This window comes from Squalius cephalus (assembly GCF_949319135.1).
Source record: "Squalius cephalus genome assembly, chromosome: 22".
Classification (NCBI taxonomy): Eukaryota; Metazoa; Chordata; class Actinopteri; order Cypriniformes; family Leuciscidae; genus Squalius; species Squalius cephalus.
The window spans coordinates 28451740-28475183 of record NC_137143.1 but is presented as its reverse complement, the minus strand read 5'-3'; the positions used below and the strand labels follow the sequence as shown (position 1 = coordinate 28475183).

The 23444-nt window shown below is 36.9% G+C and overlaps 1 protein-coding gene across 5 annotated transcripts; it reads right to left on the bottom strand.

Annotated features, from left to right (window-relative positions):
- Nucleotide 1: 1 nt before the first annotated feature.
- LOC307150442 (inter-alpha-trypsin inhibitor heavy chain H3-like) lies at nt 2–23314 on the bottom strand. 5 transcript variants are annotated; one of them, XM_079857706.1, is made up of 21 exons: nt 10421–10727; nt 9390–9553; nt 9097–9201; nt 8848–9010; nt 8659–8769; nt 8429–8557; nt 8227–8343; nt 7776–7944; nt 7589–7699; nt 7135–7316; nt 6860–7039; nt 6501–6628; nt 6257–6429; nt 4914–5123; nt 2937–2966; nt 2796–2852; nt 2593–2706; nt 2310–2484; nt 2068–2216; nt 964–1042; nt 2–883 (listed from the first exon to the last, which is right to left on the bottom strand). In XM_079857706.1, exons 1-21 carry the CDS (start codon nt 10496–10498, stop codon nt 769–771), a joined length of 2739 nt encoding a protein of 912 aa, XP_079713832.1. In that variant the 5' UTR covers nt 10499–10727; the 3' UTR covers nt 2–768. The 5 variants fall into 5 exon arrangements, with proteins under 5 accessions (XP_079713832.1, XP_079713831.1, XP_079713834.1 ...); XM_079857705.1 differs by having other exon boundaries at nt 2593–2729; nt 2801–2852; nt 10421–10555; XM_079857708.1 differs by lacking the exons at nt 964–1042; nt 2068–2216; nt 2310–2484; ... (15 more) ...; nt 9390–9553; nt 10421–10727 and adding exons at nt 12606–12690; nt 13521–13669; nt 13770–13944; ... (15 more) ...; nt 22167–22330; nt 23189–23314 and having other exon boundaries at nt 746–883.
- Nucleotides 23315–23444: the final 130 nt, after the last annotated feature.

Below are 23444 nucleotides of genomic sequence, written 5' to 3'. Positions count from 1 at the left end.
TGCATCAGGACAGTTTTATTCGAATATACATTTATACCTAAGCTTTTAGGTGTGTTAGATTTAAGAAACTGATGGTTTGCTCAAGGCTTTAAAATTGCTGAATTTCAAACAATGCTTTCATGTATTCTGCTTCAACTCTCTTTCACTTGGTAAACTGTATGCATGTGTGTGTGTGTGTGTGTGTGTGTGTGTGTGTGTGTGTGTGTGTGTGTGTGTGTGTGTGTGTGTGTGTGTGTGTGTGTGTTTAGTCTAGTTAATCCTTTAATGGAGTCCCTAATCATGTAGATTTTGGCTACATGCTCCGAGTACTGTACAGTAACAAAGTTATTTCCCTTACCCCGAAAATTGCACTTTCTTAAAATTAAAAAAAAAAAAATATATATATTGGCCGTTCGCTGGATGAACAGGTTAGTTGATTATTCTGCTACAATCAAGTTAATTCTATTAACTGATTCAAATATTTATAATAAAATATAATGAGTTATGATTAATTATTTATACTTCCCTTCAGCTAATGTACATCAGAGACTCTTGAACCCCTCAAAAGTCAATATTGAGGCATGCTTTTTAGAAAATATATGATCTATATAACTTGTAAATACTTTACATTCTGCAGAAGTTTGTTGCTATTTTTTATTTTACTATCAGACATGACCTCATAAAATACAAACTTTACAGAAATAATCACAATCAATACTTTGAAAAGGCACCAATCAAAGGGTTGCTATACATACAAGATAGATAGATAGATCTTGATCACATTGAACTCTACAGCCGAGTGACAGTGAAATCAGAAATGTCTCCCTGCATCACAGCCTGGAACGGGACAAGCCAACATCTGATAACCGGAGTTGAAGGAAGTGTGTAGTCTGTGACATCCTCCCTAGATACATTCATAGATTAAAACAGATATATAATAAAGGAAAATATCAGCTGTGTGTATGATCACTTTTGATCACTTACAAGCTCGCCTTCACATCCTGGTCCATTATCTTTAGAGTTTGTGATCCTTGAACCTCCTCATATGAAGCTTCAGCTTTTCCTTCAATATTATCCACAGTTATTGAGATTTGATCCCATTCAATAAAGCAAGTTACAAATCAAATGTACCATTTAATTGCTCACCCAGCTAACAAAACAAAAAAATGTCTATAGATAGTTTTTCTAACGTTCCCGTTAAGTTATACAAATATTATTTCTGAATGTTCTCTAAACATTAAAAAAGTCCAGTTTTTTTTTTTAAATGTTCTGAAAACGTTTTTTTTTTTGTTATGTGAATGTTAAGAGAACAATCTATTTTATCATTCTTTAAACATTAGGTTTACATTAATTTTGAATGTTCTCTGAACATTCTGAATCAAGTAAAATTGCTAAATTGCTAAAATCTAAAATGTAAAAAAAAAAAAAAAAAATTCATGAACAATATTTCAATCATGACAACTCTCTGAATAGTTTTAGCATGTCATTGAATATGGTAATGTTAATGTATTTGGTCTTGGCAGACAAGATCAGCTATGCTGCTGCTGCAGAACAAGTACTGTATTTGGACACAGACACGCTGCTGTAAACGAGTAAGATATGATCCAGCTGCATAAATACACACATAAATCCAGTAGCAGATGTAGACAGGTGGAGCTAAGGGAGGTAGGAGGTAACTCTGATAGCGCTATGCAGGAATAGCTTACAGCAAACAATGAACCAGACTATTTTGTGGGCAAGCAATCTCATTGGCTGCAGGATCAGCAGAGGCCAATCAGCTTGTGCCATGTGGAAATGATGTAATTGCTTGTAGATTGCAAGTAAACCTATCAGCCTACACCCTCAAGAGTTTCATGACTGAACTAAATATATCAATAACATTTTCATGGTAATGTTTTGAGAACATTAAAGACCAGATAACTTTGAACAAACATTCCATTAATGTTACTGGAAGAACATTTGTTAATAACTTTGAGAAAACCTTGCCAAAAACATTAGCTGAAGTTGTGAGAATGTTCCCTGTTAGCTGGGTCAATTGTGTAAAGTGTTAATACATGTTTAAATGTTTAAACAATGAAGTACTCTTACCTAAAATGCCCATCAAACCGACATCTTTTGGCTGTTGCCGAACAGCAGGCCACAGAAACACTTCACCACTTTTCCTGTGAAGAAGAATGACAACGCGTGTGTTTCCCATGGTAACGTCCATTTCATTACTCCGTAGAATCAGGGACACGCTGTTGAAACAGAGAAACTGATGAATGAATTCTACTTCACAGAAAGGAGCTGTAACAGAAATGTAGTAAAACACTAGTTTGAGTAGTATATACCCCTCTGTATTGTGTTGAGTAGGTTCCTGGTCCCACAAAAACTCAACCTGACTCTGGCCATCTTGGTATCTGATAGAGCTTGTGCTTATTGTCAGGTGATGGTTTGTTTTGTAATGAAAGGCAATTTTACTGAATCCCTGTCTTCTAGTCATGAATTGTCCATTCATAGAGAACTCTAAGACACACAGAAAGTCACACAATACGAGTACATACAAAACATTCAATTACAAAAAAAGATGACTTTCAAAAGGATGTGCATGTAGAGTAAATGTGTAATAGTTACCTGAAGCAGAATCCTGTAACAGTCTGAGTTTCTGAGGAGCAGGAACGTCAAAACAAAGTGGCTTAGACTGACCAGCAGAAGGCAGCAGGAACCGGTTGCTACGAACTCTTGGAACTAAGAGAAAACATAACCAAATGCTGTATCATAATTATTATAGAAAATTGTCCTACATAAATAAGTGCGTTTTAGAGAACTGAATGTACTTGACATAGTAGGGAGAACAGCGTCTGCACTCTCCCGTAGGATTGTGGGCATTTGACCTAAGCCCAAGAGAAAGTAAAATTGATCAAATTAGACTTACTTATCACAAGGCAGAATTAGAGTTAGAGAGTATTTATACGTACCATAACTGGAGAACAGCATGTCACTGAAATCTAAAAAAAGGGGGTTTAGTCATTAAAAAGTCAGACTATTTATAATACAGCTTTTCATTCTAAGTCAGTTTATCAGTAATTTACTGACCAAAACACTCAATGAATAATTAAAAAAGTTCAATGTACCAAAGCATTTTGAAATAATTAAATAGAGATATAATTAAATTAATTATTAATGTAATTAAGTATTATTAAAGTAATCAAAATGTACAGAATATTTTTTTTCTCAAATATTTAGCAAATAATAATAAATAATATTTAAAAAAAGAAAAAAAAAGAACAATCGTCCATATATCGGCACTGAATAGCAACTAGAACAAATCTTTCTAAATAAGATGCAAAAGTATGACAGAATGATCCCATGCTACACGTGTTGTATATTACAAGTGTTCTGGAGGAATTCGATAGGGTTTGGTGAAAACAAAACAAAATTGTATGTATTATTTAAGGGAAATGCTGACTTTGATCGTTGGTCTTCTGTGCTCGACTGCGTGTTTGTGAGACAATATTAGCCCCGCAGTTCACTCCGACTCGCCCAGGAAAAGCATACAAGTCGTGAGAAATGAAATATAATGCCTAGAAATTGCAAAAAGGTATCCATGTACTCAGTGGTGTAGTCTAGTTTTTTGTAGTGAGTATACTCTAATATAACACACATTTTCAACAATTTTTTTTAAAGCATTATAGGCACAAATACAAATTTACTTTTAGAAATGGTGTTTTTGAAAAAATGTTTTATTTTAAAATACATTTTACTGTGCAATTTCTTTCTAATTAAATTGAGTTAGACCGAACTTTTATTTTGGTGGGTTGTAGACATTTGAGTTTCTGTGTGTTTTAATAAACTATTATTATTATTATTATTATTATTAGTATTATTATTATTAGGCCTTAAGTATACTCTGTGCAATAGTAATATTTCTGTTATAATTTCTTCAAGTTATACAGAACTTTTATTTTGACAGGTTGTCGTAAAGACATAACAGTTTCTGTGTGTATATGAAACGAATGAATGACGATAGTTTTATCAAATGAAATGGTGAAATTCTCATCAAGTGACTCTCATAGCAGCTCTGCGATGAAATGCACATGTGTAGCTTACATCATGTCTCAATACAGTGAAACGCTGAAAACACCACGAGCGTGAGTCACGCGTGCTTCTGTGTGTGTGTGTGTGTGTGTGTGTGTGTAGTGGAGCACACACTGAGCGCTCATTCCCAGAGATGCGTAGAACAATTGCAGTCTCTTTTAGCTTTAATATTCATAGACACTAGTCCATATCGAGATTTGATTCATTGTACAGCCCTACTTTTGATTTATTCGTTCAAAAATAGCCAAATTCCGTGACGTTCTGCTTTATATAGCAAGTTCCATTTGTGACTGGATTCCGCGATTCGACCCGTCGCTTCGCAAACACAGACGGGGTGAATTTATGAATGAAAGTGTGAAAGTTCTGACACAAAACGAAGTTGATACGTATCCTCACGCTTTTTTAAGTGGGTATACGCAAATCCTTGGCCTTTTCTAGTGGGTATACGGCGTATACCTGCGTATCACGTAGACTACACCACTGCATGTACTTTCTCTATGACAGAACTGACAGTTAACTGATGTGAACTTGATAACTTCTTGTTGTGACGAACAACAGATATATTCACCTCAAAGAAGAAGGTACAATAATTGTATTTCATGTTGCGTTTTTTATTAATCTAGATTTCTCACAACTTGGGTGTTTTTCTGGGCAAGTCGGTGTCAACTGGGGCGCTATAAAGTCTCACGAATGCGCAGTTTTATTCACTTTTTTATGTGGATTTTGCTTTTAATAAAGCAAATTTGCAGTAATTTTTTGTAAAAGCAAAAACAAAGTAACCAATGATAAACACATTATATAGAAAGTATAAGTATAAAGTATAAGTCTTTGTCCACTTTTAGAAGAAAAAGGCATACCATGAATCCCTGGATCAGCAGGAGGTGAAGCAGGTCTACTGAGCAGCATGGGCTCAGTGATCAAAAGACGCTGACGACCAGGCTTACCGCGGCGACCATAACCGAACCCATGACCGATCACACGATGATGAATGGGCTGACCGGGCTGACCAGGCTGACCTTGCAGACCAGGCTGACTGAGACTGAAATGGTGCTGACTATATCCTGGTACTGGGATATAAAACAAGTGGGGAAAATATCCATTTAAAGACAGATGCAGTACACTGAATTTAGCATAAAACGAAAATTTACCCTATCTCTTTTCTAAATGCATGATGTTATTTAACTTATTCTGAATGATCTTTTCATGTATACGTTTTTTTTTTTTTTTTTTTTTTTTTTTGACCTCATCATTTTTAATCAAAATATCATAACTGGATCTTCCTGTGATAGCTAGAACGGTGTCTGGAAGCCTGGATAGCACTTCCCAGCCCGTGTCGCTGGCTCATTGGTCTACTCTATGCGATTCAGTTCGCCAGGCGGTCAGCAACGTCTGGTTCACCTCAGTGGCGGACAAGGATGCTCATGTCCTGCATTTGGAGATTGCAGTCCTACTGGTGAAGGATCCGATAGAGCCGGTCCCTCCAGCCGATATGAAGACAATCTTGGACCTGCATGTCTTGAATCTGGCCCTTCACAAGCTCCCATTCAAGATGCTAACACAGAGTTGCATCTTCGAATTTCCCTTCGATTGGTTTGCAGTGATCGACCTGAAGGACACGGACTTTCATGTCTCGATTCTCCCACAACACAGACCATTTCTACTCTTTGCGTTCAAGGGACAGGCATGTCAGTACAAAGTCCTCCCCTTTGGGCTGTCCCTGTCGCCTTGTGTCTTCACGAAGGTCACAGAGGCGGCCCTTGCTCCTCTGAGGGAGCATTGTGTTCGCATTCTGTCGAGTTGCTAACAGTGTGTCTTTTCCTGCACTGCATCGGATCGAGGCTAGAAGGCAAGCATGTGCTGGTCCAGACGGACAACACCGTGGCCATGTGTGCATCAACCATCAGAGTGGTCAAAGCTCCCGTCACATATCGCAACTCGCCCCCCATTTCCTCCTCAGGAGTCAGAAGCATCTGAGGTCGCTTCAAGTCATTCACATCTCAGGCAAGCTCAATCGTGCAGCCGACGAGCTATCATGACAGCCCACACTACTGGGAGAATGAAGCCCCCCCCCCCCCAGCTGATTTGAAGACACTTCAGAGCCACTCAGGTAGACCCTAGGTAGACTCTTTTGTTGAAGGTCAAATGTTTGCACACCTTTATTTACAAGGTTTGTAAGATACTAAAACTTCTCAGTTCTCACCTGGAGGTCTGGGCTCCTCTCCTCCCTCTTTGGGTTTGTCGGCAACTTCTACTTCATCTTCCTGTGGCTTCGTGACGACCATAGAGGTGAGGGACGTGACAAACTGGTATTTCAGGGACAGTTTGAGAGCTTCTTTCTTTTCATCCTCTTTCTCCTGTCCTTTAAGAAGCACTCTGAGACAGAAAGATGTCCTCAATGTCCAACAAAAAAAAAGACAGAATATCATATCACTCAATAAACTTACTGCCTTTCCAGAATTTGCTTCACTGTAAGGTAGGCCCACAGTCTCGGCATGAAATCCTCATTCTCAGATGGGACATCACTGGGGTCTTTTGCCATTACAGTTTCATGATACGTCACATTACTGCCTTTCTGCTCAGAAATAAAAATACTAGTGAACATTTTCATCAGGAATGCAGTCATTACTACTTTCATCAATAACTTTCTCGGAAAACAAAGTGACCATTATTACAAACTCTTAAACAATTGATCATCAATGATCCAAATATCCAGTATAATGACCTCGGTTGAGACTGTCGATAAAAAACAGCCCACTCAATCCCTACCAATTTGATATATTGTAAAGCACCATGATGATCTTACTGATACTGCAATGACTTCAGTGGTGAAACTCTCCACACTGTTGTCTGTGATTTGTCCCGATACCACAATCTCAGAGCCGTTGAAGTACAGGCTAAAGCTGGTCTTGGTAAGGTTTGTCCCTCCTGTGTATTTAAGTTGAATATCAGTGAGGAGAGGGACGGCAACTTCGTCATAGAAGCCCTACAGTACAAACCGAAATAAAGGGTTTAAATGCATTGAAACACAGAACAGATAAGCACTGAGGATGAATTCACAGCGGATTCTCTGTCGTTCACCTGCAGCTGTAGATCAGCGTCCGAATCTTCATAAATCCTGCGAGCAACTCCACCATTTTCCAGTGACATCTTTGTCAGGAAGTCAAAGTTAACATCATATCCAAAACCAAGACAATATAGGGGAAACTTTAGACCAATTGCCTCTTTCACATTGGCCATTATCCTCTCTATGTTAGTTTCACCTGTTAGAGAGGAAGAATAAGTCAGACTACCAACAATATATGCTTGAAAATCATGACATTTTTTGAGTGATCAAAAAGCAATGAATGTAATGGGCAATTTCATATTTCTTATACTTTTCTCTTACTGAAAAAGACAAGAACTAAATTGATCACTGGTCCTACATGTATTTTAATTAGATCTAAAACCTTTTATTAACAGGTCTTCTAATTACACTGAGTGAACTAGTGTTAGGATAAAACACATTAGCTTGTGTTTGTCAGTGAATCTGTGCCTGAAGTGGGATCTCCATCAGTCAGCAGGATCAGGATGGAGGCGGTTCCTTCTCGTGGATGTCGATTGATCATGTCCACTCCTGCTAGAACTGCAGCGTTAATGTCTGTGGCTAAAGGAAGAACAAACATAGTTGTGTCACATTGAGGTACGACTTTCTTACTCCCCATTTAGAGTTAGGAACACACCTCCTCTATCTCTGATCTCCTTCACAAAAGATTTTGCAATCTCCAGGTTTTCCTTGGTAGCTTTCAGGAGTTCATTCTTCCATGTTTTAACTTCACTGTCGAAGGTGATCAATCCAAAGTGGTCATCCTCATCAAGATCACTTAAAATCTTTAGCAGTGCCAAACGAGTCTAAAGAAACACACTTCTGTCAGAACATCTGAAAGTTATTCATTCTCCTTTTCGACTGAATTCTCATTTACCAGATATGGGCAGTTTTTTTTTTTTTTGTAAATAATTTAAAGTAAGCAAATCCACAGTGATTTCAATGGATAAATCCCTGTTATTTTAACATATAAATGCACAGTGCTGAAAGATCTTTCAAAAATGTCCTTCAAGGGTTTTGCAATAAAAAAATGCATTGCTTGTTATTTCCTTTCAATTGATTTGGCTGAACTTAAAGTTAACATTTACCTGATGTATTTTTCTGCCGTTCATAGAACCGCTCCGGTCAATGATAAAAACCACATTTTTGGGAATACGTGGAACATCAGAGGGTGCAAAGTAGTGGACAAAATAGCCATTTGATACCTGAGAGAAAACAAAAGTAAATTCTGAATATGTAGTACATTTACATTTATTTTACTGTCATAAAGTGCGTTATTGAAAAATGTACCATGACTTCTCCTTGATGATTTGGTCTCTCAACATCGTATGTTATAAGCAGGTCACCATTCAGTCCATTTTCTCCACAGCTTTTACACTTGGTCTGTTGATCTCGAGTGGGGTAGAAGGTCACCCATGCCTGAAATGATCAGTTTGGTCATCTGGTAACTTTGTTTGAAGTGTAGTATCATAATAAGAACATTTAAGCTGAGTGTTTTACCCCTCATTTTAAGCTCTTACGTCTTTGTCTGCTCTGGTGGTTTTGATGGCATTGGCCAGATCATCGGAGCTCAAATCTCCTTTCACCTCCAAGAAGGAAATTCCTGGTTTCTCTTGTATGTGTACATCCATCTAAAGTGAGTAAAAGAAATATGATCTTTCTATCCACCTTAATTGATGATCTATGTCCCTCTTTGTTTCTTCTCCTACCTTGAAGTCCGCCACCGGCTGCATTGGTTGGGCATTGATGAGTAGCTCATATTTGCCAAGGCGACGCTTTAGCAGTTCTTCGTAAGTCAACTCAAAAGTCACTTTACTAAAAGCAGCCACTGTCACTGAAGTTTTAAAGTCTTCTAAAGTCCTTCCAACAGATCTGAAATAGAAATTAATTCCAGCATATTACTAAACATGCTATAAAAACACATTTCATGGACCTTTTTTATTTTTAATGTCCAGTACTTGATCAGTCCAGCACTTTCTCCTCGAGATACTGCTCGACTGTACTGTTGCTGAGCTTCCTGCTTTTCCTTCACAACACCATCATATATCTTCCCCTCTATGGTCCTATGGAGAAAATGACGATGACATCCTCTTAATATGTGTATTTCAGACATGTTGCATAAAATAATTTATAAATCTTTATTTTGTTGTTGTTTAGCTGCATTAGCAGACATGACCTGAGACCAACATGCTATAAACGGCTTCTTTACCACTTTATCTCTACTTATATAACACAACTCATGTTTCCCTACATTCTGAATTTGCTGATGAAGGCATTCTTGGGTATCTTGACCTCAAACTGGATCTCTTGAGATTCATTCACTGTGTTCGCCACACGGCTTGTGATGACGGTTGTGGCGTAGCGACTGGTGACCGTGGAGTTAATGTAGAAGCTGTATATATCCACATTTTGTTTCTGTTGAGACATCAAACCGTACAGTCATATTCAATTACATGTTCATATGACAGAGGGTTTTTGGATGGTGCTCATTTACTCCTCCTTTTTGCGTGGGATTGTTCAAATATTTACTGCTCGAAAATGGCACGGAGAAATGGCCTTTGGACTAAAAAAAAAAAAACATTTTGATGACTTCATCTCAGTGTAAACTACTGAGTAATAGATAGTTCTCTGTACTCAATTAAAATAATACACTGCTGTCCAAGTCAGTAAGAATTTTTTAATTTTTTGAAAGCAGTCTTTTATGCTCACCAAGGTTGAATTTATTTGATCTAAAATACACTAAAATCAGTAATTTTGTGAAGATTTTTTTCAATTTGAAATAAGTTTTCTATCATATTACATTTTAAAATGTAATTTTTTCCTGTGATGCAAAGATACATTTTCAGCATCTTTACTCCAGTCTTCATTGTCACATGATCCTTCAGAAATCATTCTAATATGCTGATTTTCTGCTTAAGAAACATTTGTTATTAATTAGCATTAAAACAGTTGTGCTGCTAAATTACTTTTGTGGAAACCCTGATACATTTTTTTAAGGATTTTTTGAAGAATAAAGTTTAAAACAACAGCTTTTATTTGAAATATAAATCTTTTGTAACATTATAAATCTCTAGAATGTCACATTTGAGCAATTTAATAAATAAAAGTATTAATTTCTTTAAAAAAAACTTACTGACCTCAAACTTTTGAACATTTTTATATTCAACATGTTTGAAGTAAATCTAATTTGTCTGGACCTTCATCTCAAATACAAATAATTAATCTCTTTTTTAGAATTTTAACTCGCATCATTTTCATCTTAAACTGAGCGTTAACCCTCACCTTCTTTACAGGTTGTGAACTGGCTGAGATGAGAAAGACGCCCAAGAGAATCAGTCTGAGAACTGCTCGATCCATCATGACCTGCTCAGAAAACAGACCTCGAAACACACACTGCCTTTAAACTCCTGTCCACATCATGCGATTGGCTGTTATTGACCGGATGAAGAAACCTCCCCCACTATTTGTAGTCAGTGTAGCGACTGAGACAGACCAGAAACAATTATTTGTTATATTTAACAAATAATCTATAATATATCTCACCCAACAAGTAAACCATGGGTTAACTGCAACTAACACTGGTTACAGTGGTTACAGGACACATGAAGACTGATAAGACTGTTTATGACCCAAAGGAATTTAGAGAGAGGTTTGACTCTCACTTAATTCTAATGGGAAATGACAAATAAACCCTTTAAACCTCTATATTCTATTTATTATAACCACTTGAGAAATGTATCAACATGTATTCCATTTTTCCTTCTTATGATTTCCTAAAGTGCGTTTAGTGCAGAGAAAAGCGCTATATATAAATGTAATGAATTGTTATTATTATTATTATTATTTTATAGAGTTTGGCCAATGTATTCATTCAAACTCTTTAATTAATGTTTCAGAATTGCATGGTTAACTAAAATCACATGTGCAGCATGCTTGGTCTCTAAGAACTCCAATTTTCGTTCCCTATATTTGTTAATTTACATTACATTTTGCTAACTCTGTGACACATTATTATTAGAAAAATCTTGAAGGTTCTTCTCTTAAATACCCAATCAAATTACATATGCAAATACCCTGCCAGAACAAAGGACCGTAAAGGTTCCCTCCAAAGGAACAACTTCTTATTGGCTCACTCAAATCCTGAGGGTGTGACATCTTCACTCTACAAGATCACTGATCACAAGATCACCCGGTTCCCCCGATTCTGAGAAATTCTGATGTGAACATGATGCTAAGCTAGAAGTCTTCAATGAGCCCTAACTTTGTGCCAGGCGGTGGCCTTCATTCACCAAAGATCGTCTGACTCCAACTGATTCTTTCTCATCAAGACATCATCAGCAAAGATCAACTGGAGCCTCAACAAATTGCATCAGAATATATCTGAATATCAAACTTAGTCTCATTATTTGATACATTAAGTATACCTAAGCTACCCCTCTTAGGGTATGTTAGATTTAAGAACCTGATGGTTTGCTCAAGGCTTTAAAATTACTGAATTTCAAACAATGCTTTCCTGTATTCTGCTTCAACTCTCTTTCCCTTGGTAAACATGCATGTGTGTGTGTGTTTGTGTGTGTGTGTATGTTAGAGTAGTTTAAGTGTTTAGTCTAGTTAATAAAGTCTTGTTTGTGTCACATGTAATTAGTTGTTCGTGTTTCATGCTCATTTACTGGAGTCCCTAATCATGCAGATTTTGGCTACATGCTCCGAGTGCTGTACAGTAACAAAGTTATTTCCCTTACCCCGGAAATGACCATTTCTTAAAATTAAAAAAATTAATAAATACTGGCCGTTCGCTGGACGAACAGGTTAGTTGATTGTAGTATTCTGCTACAATCAAGTTAATTCTATTAACTGATTCAAATATTTATAATAAAATATAATGAGTTATGATTAATTATTTATACTTCCCTTCAGCTAATGTACATCAGAGACTCTTGAACCCCTCAAAAGTCAATATTGAGGCATGCTTTTTAGAAAATATATGATCTATATAACTTGTAAATACTTTACATTGTGCAGAAGTTTGTTGCTATTTTTTATTTTACTATCAGACATGACCTCATAAAATACAAACTTTACAGAAATAATCACAATCAATACTTTGAAAAGGCACCAATCAAAGGGTTGCTATACATACAAGAAAGATAGATAGATAGATAGATAGATAGATAGATAGATAGATAGATAGATAGATAGATAGATAGATAGATAGATAGATAGATAGATAGATAGATAGATCCCAGTTTATGAATCGTCCACATTGAACTCTACAGCCGAGTGACAGTGAAATCAGAAATGTCTCCCTGCATCACAGCCTGGAACGGGACAAGCCAACATCTGATAACCGGAGTTGAAGGACGTGTGTAGTCTGTGACATCCTCCCTACAGATACATTCATAGATTAAAACAGATATATAATAAAGGAAAATATCAGCTGTGTGTATGAACACTTTTGATCACTTACAAGCTCGCCTTCACATCCTGGTCCATTATCTTTAGAGTTGGTGTTTGTGATCCTTGAACCTCCTCATATGAAGCTTCAGCTTTTCCTTCAATATTATCCACAGTTATTGAGATTTGATCCCATTCAATAAAGCAAGTTACAAATCAAATGTACCATTTAATTGCTCACCCAGCTAACAAAACAAAAAAATGTCTATAGATAGTTTTTCTAACGTTCCCATTAAGTTATACAAATATTATTTCTGAATGTTCTCTAAACATTAAAAAAGTCCAGTTTTTTTTTAAATGTTCTGAAAACGTTTTTTGGTTATGTGAATGTTAAGAGAACAATCTATTTGATCATTCTTTAAACATTAGGTTTACATTAATTTTGAATGTTCTCTGAACATTCTGAATCAAGTAAAATTGCTAGAGGAATGTCCATCTAAAATGTAAAAAAAAAAAATTCATGAACAATATTTCAATCATGACAACTCTCTGAATAGTTTTAGCATGTCATTGAATACGGTAATGTTAATGTATTTGGTCTTGGCAGACAAGATCAGCTATGCTGCTGCTGCAGAACAAGTACTGTATTTGGACACAGACACACTGCTGTAAACGAGTAAGATATGATCCAGCTGTATAAATACACACATAAATCCAGTAGCAGATGTAGACAGGTGGAGCTAAGGGAGGTAGGAGGTAACTCTGATAGCGCTATGCAGGAATAGCTTACACAATGTTTTGAGAACATTAAAGACCAGATAACTTTGAACAAACATTCCATTAATGTTACTGGAAGAACATTTGTTCATAACTTTGAGAAAACCTTCAAAAACATTAGCTGAAGTGGTGAGAATGTTCCCTGTTAGCTGGGTCAATTGTGTAAAGTGTTAATACGTGTTTAAATGTTTAACCAGTGAAGTACTCCTACCTAAAATGCCCATCAAACCGACATCTTTTGGCTGTTGCCGAACAGCAGGCCACAGAAACACTTCACCATTTTTCTTGTGAAGAAGAATGACAACACGTATGTTTCCCATGGTAACGTCCATTTCATTACTCCGTAGAATCAGGGACACGCTGTTGAAACAGAGAAACTGATGAATGAATTCTACTTCACAGAAAGGAGCTGTAACATATACAAATGTAGTAAATCACTTATAGTTTGAGTAGTATATACCCCTCTGTATTGTGTTGAGTAGGTTCCTGGTCCCACAAAAACTCGACCTGATTCTGGCCATCTTGGTATCTGATAGAGCTTGTGCTTATTGTCAGGTGATGGTTTGTTTTGTAATGAAAGGCAATTTTACTGAATCCCTGTCGTCTAGTCATGAATTGTCCATTCATAGAGAACTCTAAGACACACAGAAAGTCACAGAATATGAGTACATACAAAACATTCAATAAAAAAAAAAGATGACTTTCAAAAGGATGTGCATGAAGAGTAAATGTGTAATAGTTACCTGAAGCAGAATCCTGTAACAGTGGGAGTTTCTGAGGAGCAGGAACGTCAAAACAAAGTGGCTTAGACTGACCAGCAGAAGGCAGCAGGAACCGGTTGCTACGAACTCTTGGAACTAAGAGAAAACATAACCAAATGCTGTATCATACTTATTATAGAAAATTGTCCTACATAAATAAGTACGTTTTAGAGAACTGAATGTACTTGACATAGTAGGGAGAACAGCCTCTGCAGTCTCCAGTAGGATTGTGGGCATTTGACCTAAGCCTAAGAGAAAGTAAAATTGATCAAATTAGACTTACTTATCACAAGGCAGAATTAGAGTTAGAGAGTATTTATACGTACCATTACTGGAGATCAGCATGTCACTGAAATCTAAAAAAAGGGGGTTTAGTCATTAAAAAGTCAGACTACTTATAATACAGCTTTTCATTCTAAGTCAGTTTATTAGTAACTTACTGACCAAAACACTCAATAAATAATTAAAAAAGTTCAATGTACCAAAGCATATTGAAATAATTAAATAGAGATATATAATTAAATGAATTATTAATGTAATTAAGTATTATTAAAGTAATTAAAATGTACCGAATTTTTTTCTCTCAAATATTTAGCAAATAATAATAAATAATATAAAAAAAATATTTAAAAAAATCCGCTCATCCATATATTGGCACTGAATAGCAACTAGAATACATCTTTCTGAATAAGATGCAAAAGTATGACAGAATGATCCCATGCTACACGTGTTGTATATTACAAGTGTTCTGGAGGAATTCGATAGGGTTTGGTGAAAACAAAACAAAATTGTATGTATTATTTAAGGGAAATGCTGACTTTGATCGTTGGTCTTCTGTGCTCGACTGCGTGTTTGTGAGACAATATTAGCCCCGCAGTTCACTCCGACTCGCCCAGGAAAAGCATACAAGTCGTGAGAAATTAAATATAATGCCTAGAAATCGCAAAAAGGTATCCATGTACTTTCTCTATGACAGAACTAACAGTTAACTGATGTGAACTTGATAACGTCTTGTTGTGATGAACAACAGATATATTCACCTCAAAGAAGAAGGTACAATAATTGTATTTCATGTTGCGTTTTTTATTAATCTAGATTTCTCACAACTTGGGTTTTTTCTGGGCAAGTCGGTGTCAACTGGGGCGCTATAAAGTCTCACGAATGCGCAGTCAAGCACAGAAGACCTGTAAGCAGGACTTTTTTTTAAATACTCCTTTTGTGGTCCATAAAAGAAAGAAGGGCATACAGCATTAGAACAACATTAGGGTGAGAAATTATGACTTCATTTTTATTTTAGGATGAACTATCCTTTTAAGAGGCTTCAATTCTGAATCACACCTAATGCCTTATTTTATTTATTTTAATTTTACTTTAATTGCACTTTTTTATGTGGATTTTGCTTTTAATAAAGCAAATTTGCAGTAATTTTTTGTAAAAGCAAAAACAAAGTAACCAATGATAAACACATTCTCGAGAAAGTATAAGTATAAAGTATAAGTCTTTGTCAACTTTTAGAAGAAAAAAGGCATACCATGAATCCCTGGATCAGCAGGAGGTGAAGCAGGTCTACTGAGCAGCATGTGCCGACCGGGCTTATCGCGGCGACCATAACCCATCCCATGACCGATCAGACGATGCTGACTAGGCTGACCAGGCTGACCTTGCAGACCAGGCTGACTGGGACTGAAATGGTACTGACTATATCCTGGTACTGGGATATAAAACAAGTGGGGAAAAAATCCATTTAAAGGCAGATGCAGTACATTGAATTTTGCACAAAATGAAAATTTACCCCATCTCTTTTCTAAATGCATGTTATTTAACTTATTCTGAATGATCTTTTCATGTATACGTTTTTTTTTTTTTTTTTACCTCATCGTTTTTAATCAAAATATCATAACTGGATCTTCCTGTGATAGCTAGAACGGTGTCTGGAAGCCTGGATAGCACTTCCCAGCCCATGTTGCTGGCTCATTGGTCTACTCTATGCGATTCAGTTCGCCAGGCGGTCAGCAACGTCTGGTTCACCTCAGTGGCGGACAAGGATGCTCATGTCCTGCATTTGGAGATTGCAGTCCTACTGGTGAAGGATCCGATAGAGCCGGTCCCTCCAGCCGATATGAAGACAATCTTGGACCTGCATGTCTTGAATCTGGCCCTTCACAAGCTCCCATTCAAGATGCTAACGCAAAGTTGCATCTTCGAATTTCCCTTCGATTGGTTTTCAGCGATCGACCTGAAGGACGCGTACTTTCATGTCTCGATTCTCCCACGACACAGACCGTTTCTACTCTTTGCGTTCAAGGGACAGGCATGTCAATACAAAGTCCTCCCCTTTGGGCTGTCCCTGTCGCCTTGTGTCTTCACGAAGGTCACAGAGGCGGCCCTTGCTCCTCTGAGGGAGCATTGTGTTCGCATTCTCTCGAGTTGCTAACAGTGTGTCTTTTCCTGCACTGCATCGGATCGAGGCTAGAGGGCAAGCATGTGCTGGTCCAGACGGACAACACCGTGGCCATGTGTGCATCAACCATCAGAGTGGTCAAAGCTCCAGTCGCATATCGCAACTCGCCCGCCATCTCCTCCTCAGGAGTCAGAAGCATCTGAGGTCGCTTCAAGCCATTCACATCTCAGGCAAGCTCAATCGTGCAGCCGACGAGCTATCATGACAGCCCACACTACTGGGAGAATGAAGCCCCCCCCCCCAGCTGATTTGAAGACACTTCAGAGCCACACAGGTAGACCCTAGGTAGACTCTTTTGTTGAAGGTCAAATGTTTGCACACCTTTATTTACAAGGTTTGTAAGATACTCAAACTTCTCAGTTCTCACCTGGAGGTCTGGGCTCCTCTCCTCCCTCTTTGGGTTTGTCGGCAACTTCTACTTCATCTTCCTGTGGCTTCGTGACGACCATAGAGGTGAGGGACGTGACAAACTGGTATTTCAGGGACAGTTTGAGAGCTTCTTTCTTTTCATCCTCTTTCTCCTGTCCTTTAAGAAGCACTCTGAGACAGAAAGATGTCCTCAATGTCCAACAAAAAAAAAAAAACAGAATATCATATCACTCAATAAACTTACTGCCTTTCCAGAATTTGCTTCACTGTAAGGTAGGCCCACAGTCTAGGCATGAAATCCTCATTCTCAGGTGGGACATCACTGGGGTCTTTTGCCGTTACAGTTTCATGATACGTCACATTACTGCCTTTCTGCTCAGAAATAAAAATACTAGTGAACATTTTCATCAGGAATGCGGTCATTACTACTTTCATCAATAACGTTCTCGGAAAACAAAGTGACCATTATTCCAAACTCTTAAACAATTGATCATCAATGATCCAAATATCCAGTATAATGACCTCGGTTGAGACTGTCGATAAAAAACAGCCCACTCAATCCCTACCAATTTGATATATTGTAAAGCACCATGATGATCTTACTGATACTGCAATGACTTCAGTGGTGAAACTCTCCACACTGTTGTCTGTGATTTGTCCCGATACCACAATCTCAGAGCCGTTGAAGTACAGGCTAAAGCTGGTCTTGGTAAGGTTTGTCCCTCCCGTGTATTTAAGTTGAATATCAGTGAGGAGAGGGACGGCAACTTCGTCATAGAAGCCCTACAGTACAACCCGAAATAAAGGGTTTAAATGCATTGAAACACAGAACAGATAAGCACTGAGGATGAATTCACAGCTGATTCTCTGTCGTTCACCTGCAGCTGTAGATCAGCGTCCGAATCTTCATAAATCCTGCGAGCAACTCCACCATTTTCCAGTGACATCTTTGTCAGGAAGTCAAAGTTAACATCATATCCAAAACCAAGACAATAGAGGGGAAACTTTAGACCAATTGCCTCTTTCACATTGGCCATTATCCTCTCTTTGTTAGTTTCACCTGTTAGAGAGAAAGAATAAGTCAGACTACCAACAATACATGCTTGAAAATCATGACATTTTTTGAGTGATCAAAAAGCAATGAATGTAATGGGCAATTTAATATTTCTTATTCTTTTCTCTTACTGAAAAAGACAAGAACTAAATTGGTCACTGGTTCTACATGTATTTTAATTAGATCTAAAACCTTTTATTAACACGTCTTTAAATACACTGAGTGAACTAGTGTTAGGATGAAACACATTAGTTTGTGTTTGTCAGTGAATCTGTGCCTGAAGTGGGATCTCCATCAGTCAGCAGGATCAGGATGGAGGCGGTTCCTTCTCGTGGATGTCGATTGATCATGTCCACTCCTGCTAGAACTGCAGCGTTAATGTCTGTGGCTAAAGGAAGAACAAACATAGTTGTGTCACATTGAGGTACAACTTTCTAACTCCCCATTTAGAGTTAGGAACTCACCTCCTCTATCTCTGATCTCCTTCACAAAAGATTTTGCAGTCTCCAGGCTTTCCTTGGTAGCTTTCAGGAGTTCATTCTTCCATGTTTTAACTTCACTGTCGAAGGTGATCAATCCAAAGTGGTCATCCTCATCAAGATCACTTAAAATCTTTAGCAGTGCCAAACGAGTCTAAAGAAACACACTTTCTTTAAGTTATTCTCCACAATGATTTCAATGCATAAATCCTTGTTATTTTAACATACAGTATAAATGCACAATGCTGCAAGATCCTTCAAAAATGTCCTTCACGGGTTTTGCCATAAAAATGCATTGCTTGTTATTTCCTTTTACTTGATTTGGCTGAACTTAACTTTAACATTTACCTGATGTATTTTTCTGCCGCTCATAGAACCGCTCCGGTCAATGATAAAAACCACATTTTTGGGAATACGTGGAACATCAGAGGGTGCAAAGTAGTGGACAAAATAGCCATTTGATACCTGAGAGAAAACAAAAGTACATTCTGAATATGTAGTACATTCACATTTATTTTACTGTCATAAAGTGCGTTATTGAAAAATGTACCATGACTTCTCCTTGATGATTTGGTCTCTCAACATCGTATGTTATAAGCAGGTCACCATTCAGTCCATTTTCTCCACAGCTTTTACACTTGGTCTGTTGATCTCGAGTGGGGTAGAAGGTCATCCATGCCTGAAATGATCAGTTTGGTCATCTGGTAACTTTGTTTGAAGTGTAGTATCATAATAAGAACATTTAAGCTGAGTGTTTAACCCCTCATTTTAAGCTCTTACGTCTTTGTCTGCTCTGGTGGTTTTGATGGCATTGGCCAGATCATCGGAGCTCAAATCTCCTTTCACCTCCAAGAAGGAAATTCCTGGTTTCTCTTGTATGTGTACATCCATCTAAAGTGAGTAAAAGAAATATGATCTTTCTATCCAGCTTAATTGATTATCTATTTCCCTCTTTGTTTCTTCTCCTACCTTGAAGTCCGCCACCGGCTGCATTGGTTGGGCATTGATGAGTAGCTCATATTTGCCAAGGCGACGCTTTAGCAATTCTTCGTAAGTCAACTCAAAAGTCACTTTACTAAAAGCAGCCACTGTCACTGAAGTTTTAAAGTCTTCTAAAGTCCTTCCAACAGATCTGAAATAGAAATGAATCCCAGCATATTACTAAACATGCTATAAAAACACATTTCATGGACCTATTTATTTTGAATGTCCAGTACTTGATCAGTCCAGCACTTTCTCCTCGAGATACTGCTCGACTGTACTGTTGCTGAGCTTCCTGCTTTTCCTTCACAACTCCATCATATATCTTCCCCTCTATGGTCCTATGGAGAAATGACAAAGACATCCTCTTAACCCTCTGGGCTTCTTCGTATTATAGTCACACTTAGCTTTTAAACGGGCGAAGCCTTAAAATCTTACTTTACTTTGTCCCAGGATAACCAATCAAATATATTTTGTTCTATAATGTTTTCTGATTATTATTTAGAATTTTTGGAATTTTTTATGATATTTTGCATTAATTATATAATTTTTATGAGCTATTTTTTCCATTAGAATTAATATATTATTTTTTATTTTTTTTATTTTTCAATAAATGCAACATTTCACATCAAAATAGAGTGCAGGCCTAAAAAAAAAAAAATTTCAACTGAGAAGAGCGCCATCTAGTGGCTTCAAAATGTATTAATTTGTGTCATGTCCTATAACCGCCTATAGGCGGCCTATAGCTTTTTTATTTATTTATTTGATTAATTCCCATTCGGAAAGAAAAAAAATTATTACTAAGCAACCACTGAATGGAACAACACAAATTATATATCATTTTAAAGCTTAGGATCTCAGCTTTTTAATGCATCTAATTACATGTATTAACTCCTAACGAGTGCTGAGTAATCCCTCTAAAACCGAGTGTACCGCCAGCAGGCGCCACCTAGCTGCGAAAATATTCTTTACCATATTTTAAAAAAATCTTGCCTTGATTAACACAAAGTTGATGTCATTTGAAAGCTTAGAGTCTGAACTTTACAGTGAATGTATCCACTTTGAAAAACTCTTAAGTATTGCTGAGTTATTTGCTGATAAATAGAATTTCTTTTTTTTTCATAATCTATAAAATAATGTACTGCAATGTGTCAAAAACATCATACAGCTCATGAAACATTCTCAGATAATTGAAAATGGCACTTCATTTTTTACAGCATATTATTACAATTAAAATGAGCCCAAAATTAACATAATCTATTGCTTTTATGACAAGATATTCTTCATGAAGAAAAAATTGCCCATGAGGGGGTGTCAAAGACTGTACAAAAAGGCTGTCTCTTTTCCAAATGCTGTAACTTTTGATTCCTTTGTCCAAAAATTATTATTTTTTTATCCAGATGCAGCTAACATGTAAGGGGGACTTCACTAAAAAATAATTTTCCTCCTACCTTATTTCCTTCCTGAGTTATTCCATGACAAATAAGAAAGATATGCAAAATCATAATAAAAATTATATATATATATTGTCTTTTATCCGCTGTTTCTTGGCAGGACAATGTCCAAATGTAATGTAATTTATATTTTCAAAAAATTTAAAAAGAGTTCTTTCAAACGATACCTACCTTTTGACTCTCCTTGCTATAGTTTTGGAGTTATTATGATTATATCATTTTTATATAGTTTGGGGCAAAATTTGCTGTTTCAGTCTTACCAGTTCATTTCTTTTTGTGTGTGTGTAGGTGTGTGGGGGGGGGGGGGGGGGGGGGGAGGGTGTCTTATTTGCACTCTTGATGTTCTAGAGTGTCACCCCTTCATTGCTGTACACTTTTTTTCAGCACAGTGGCTGATCTGTAGCTTGTACCACCAAAAGTTTCTCTGAGTTTTCCTATTTTTTCGTATTTCCCATTCATTTCCTATGTCGCCCGTTTTCGGGCGGGAGGAAGCTAAGTGTGACTTTTTTTTTTACGACCCTTTAACATATCAGAATCATCTCCTTGATTTTTGTGTGTGTTCATATAGGTAATAAAACAAAAGTCACCAAGTTTCACCCCCATCCGATGAAGCAAAAAAATTAAACAATTTGAAACGTTCAAGTTTTCGGGCGAAGAAGCCCAGAGGGTTAATATGTGTATTTCAGACATGTTGCATAAAAGAAATTATAAATCTTTATTTTGTTGTTGTTTAGCTGCATTAGCAGACATGACCTGAGACCAACATGCTGAAGGGTTAAAATTTAAGAATATGTTTTCAGATATGCTTCCTTACATAACATCACAGTGAAGAATACTGATTTTAGCTTTTAAGGTTAAGATCTCAGCAAAGTTGAAATTCCTGTTTTCTTTAATGGCTCTTCGAGCCCCAGTTTCACTCAGACTGATGGGATTAGCACACGAATGATTACCCAAATGGCTCTTGGAGCCTTATGCTGATTGAATTAGGATAGGCCAGACCCTCACAGTCTAGAGTGTTACCTTAACCTGTATACCTAATTTGCATGCTTTGTTCAACCTCAATGTAAATCCCTCCCCCTAAATGTATATAAATTTGCAAGGCAACTCTCTTGAGTTAGTCTTGATGATGATGATGATGAACTACAGACTACTTGGAAGAATAAATCTCTTCTGCTTATAAGATCCATCTCAAGTCTCCTGGTCTCTGCTTTGAAGAAAGAAAAACTTTACAACAATGCTATAAACTGCTTCTTTACCACTTTATCTCTACTTATATAACACAACTCATGTTTCCCTACATTCTGAATTTGCTGATGAAGGCATTCTTGGGTATCTTGACCTCAAACTGGATCTCTTGAGATTCATTCACTGTGTTCGCCACACGGCTTGTGATGACGGTTGTGGCGTAGCGACTGGTGACCGTGGAGTTAATGTAGAAGCTGTATATATCCACATTTTGTTTCTGTTGAGACATCAAACCGTACAGTCATATTCAATTTTATGTTCATATAACAGAGGGTTTTTGGATGGTGCTCATTTACTCCTCTTTTTTGCCTGGGATTGTTCAAATATTTACTGCTCGAAAAGGCCTTTGGACTAAAAAACAAATACATTTTGATCACTACATCTCAGTGTAAACTATTGAGAAATCAATAGTTCTATTTACTCAGTTAAAATAATACACTGCTGTTCAAAAGTCAGTACAAATTTTAACAATTTTTGAAAGAAGTTTTATGCTTTTATGCTCACTGAGGCTGCATTTATTTGATCTAAAATACACTAAAATCAGTAATTTTGTGAAAGATTTTTTTTTTTTTTTTTTTAAATAGGTTTTCTATCATATTACATTTTATAATGTAATTTATTCCTGTGATCAAAGCTGAATTTTCAGCATCTTTACTCCAGTCTTCATTGTCACATGATCCTTCTGAAATCATTCTAATATGATGATTTTCTGCTTAAGAAATCTTTGTTATTAGTGTTAAAAACAGTTAAAAACTGCTAAATTATTTTTGTGGAAAACATGCTAAAAATGTTAAAGGATTTTTTGATGATGAAGTTTAAAACAACCGCTTTTATTTAAAATAGAAATCTTTTGTAACATTATAAATCTCTAGAATGCCACTTTTGATCAATTTAATGATACAAGTATTAATTTCTTTAAAAAACTTACTGACCTCAAACTTTTGAACATTGTATATTCAACACGTTTGAAGTAAATCTAATTTGTCTGGACCTTCATCTCAAATACAAATAATTAATCTCTTTTTAGAATTTTAACTCGCATCATTTTCATCTTAAACTGAGCGTTAACCCTCACCTTCTTTACAGGTTGTGAACTGGCTGCGATGAGAAAGACGCCCAAGAGAATCAGTCTGAGAGCTGCTCGATCCATCATGACCTGCTCAGAAAACAGACCTCGAAACACACACTGCCTTTAAACTCCTGTCCACATCATGCAATTGGCTATTATTGACCGGATTCAGGAGCCACCCCCTTTATTTGTAATCAGAGTCCCTTGAACCCCTCAAAAGTCAATATTGAGACATGCTTTTCAGAAAATAGATTATCTAATT

Coding starts and splice junctions, on each gene's coding strand:
- LOC307150442 (XM_079857705.1), bottom strand. CDS start 10,498: ATGATGGATCGAGCAGTTCTCAGACTGATTCTCTTGGGCGTCTTTCTC. Junction 6,629..6,859: donor CTGAAGTCATTGCAGTATCA/GTAAGATCATCA, acceptor ATTTCTGAGCAG/AAAGGCAGTAATGTGACGTA. Junction 2,217..2,309: donor ACTCAACACAATACAGAGGG/GTATATACTACT, acceptor CTGTTTCAACAG/CGTGTCCCTGATTCTACGGA.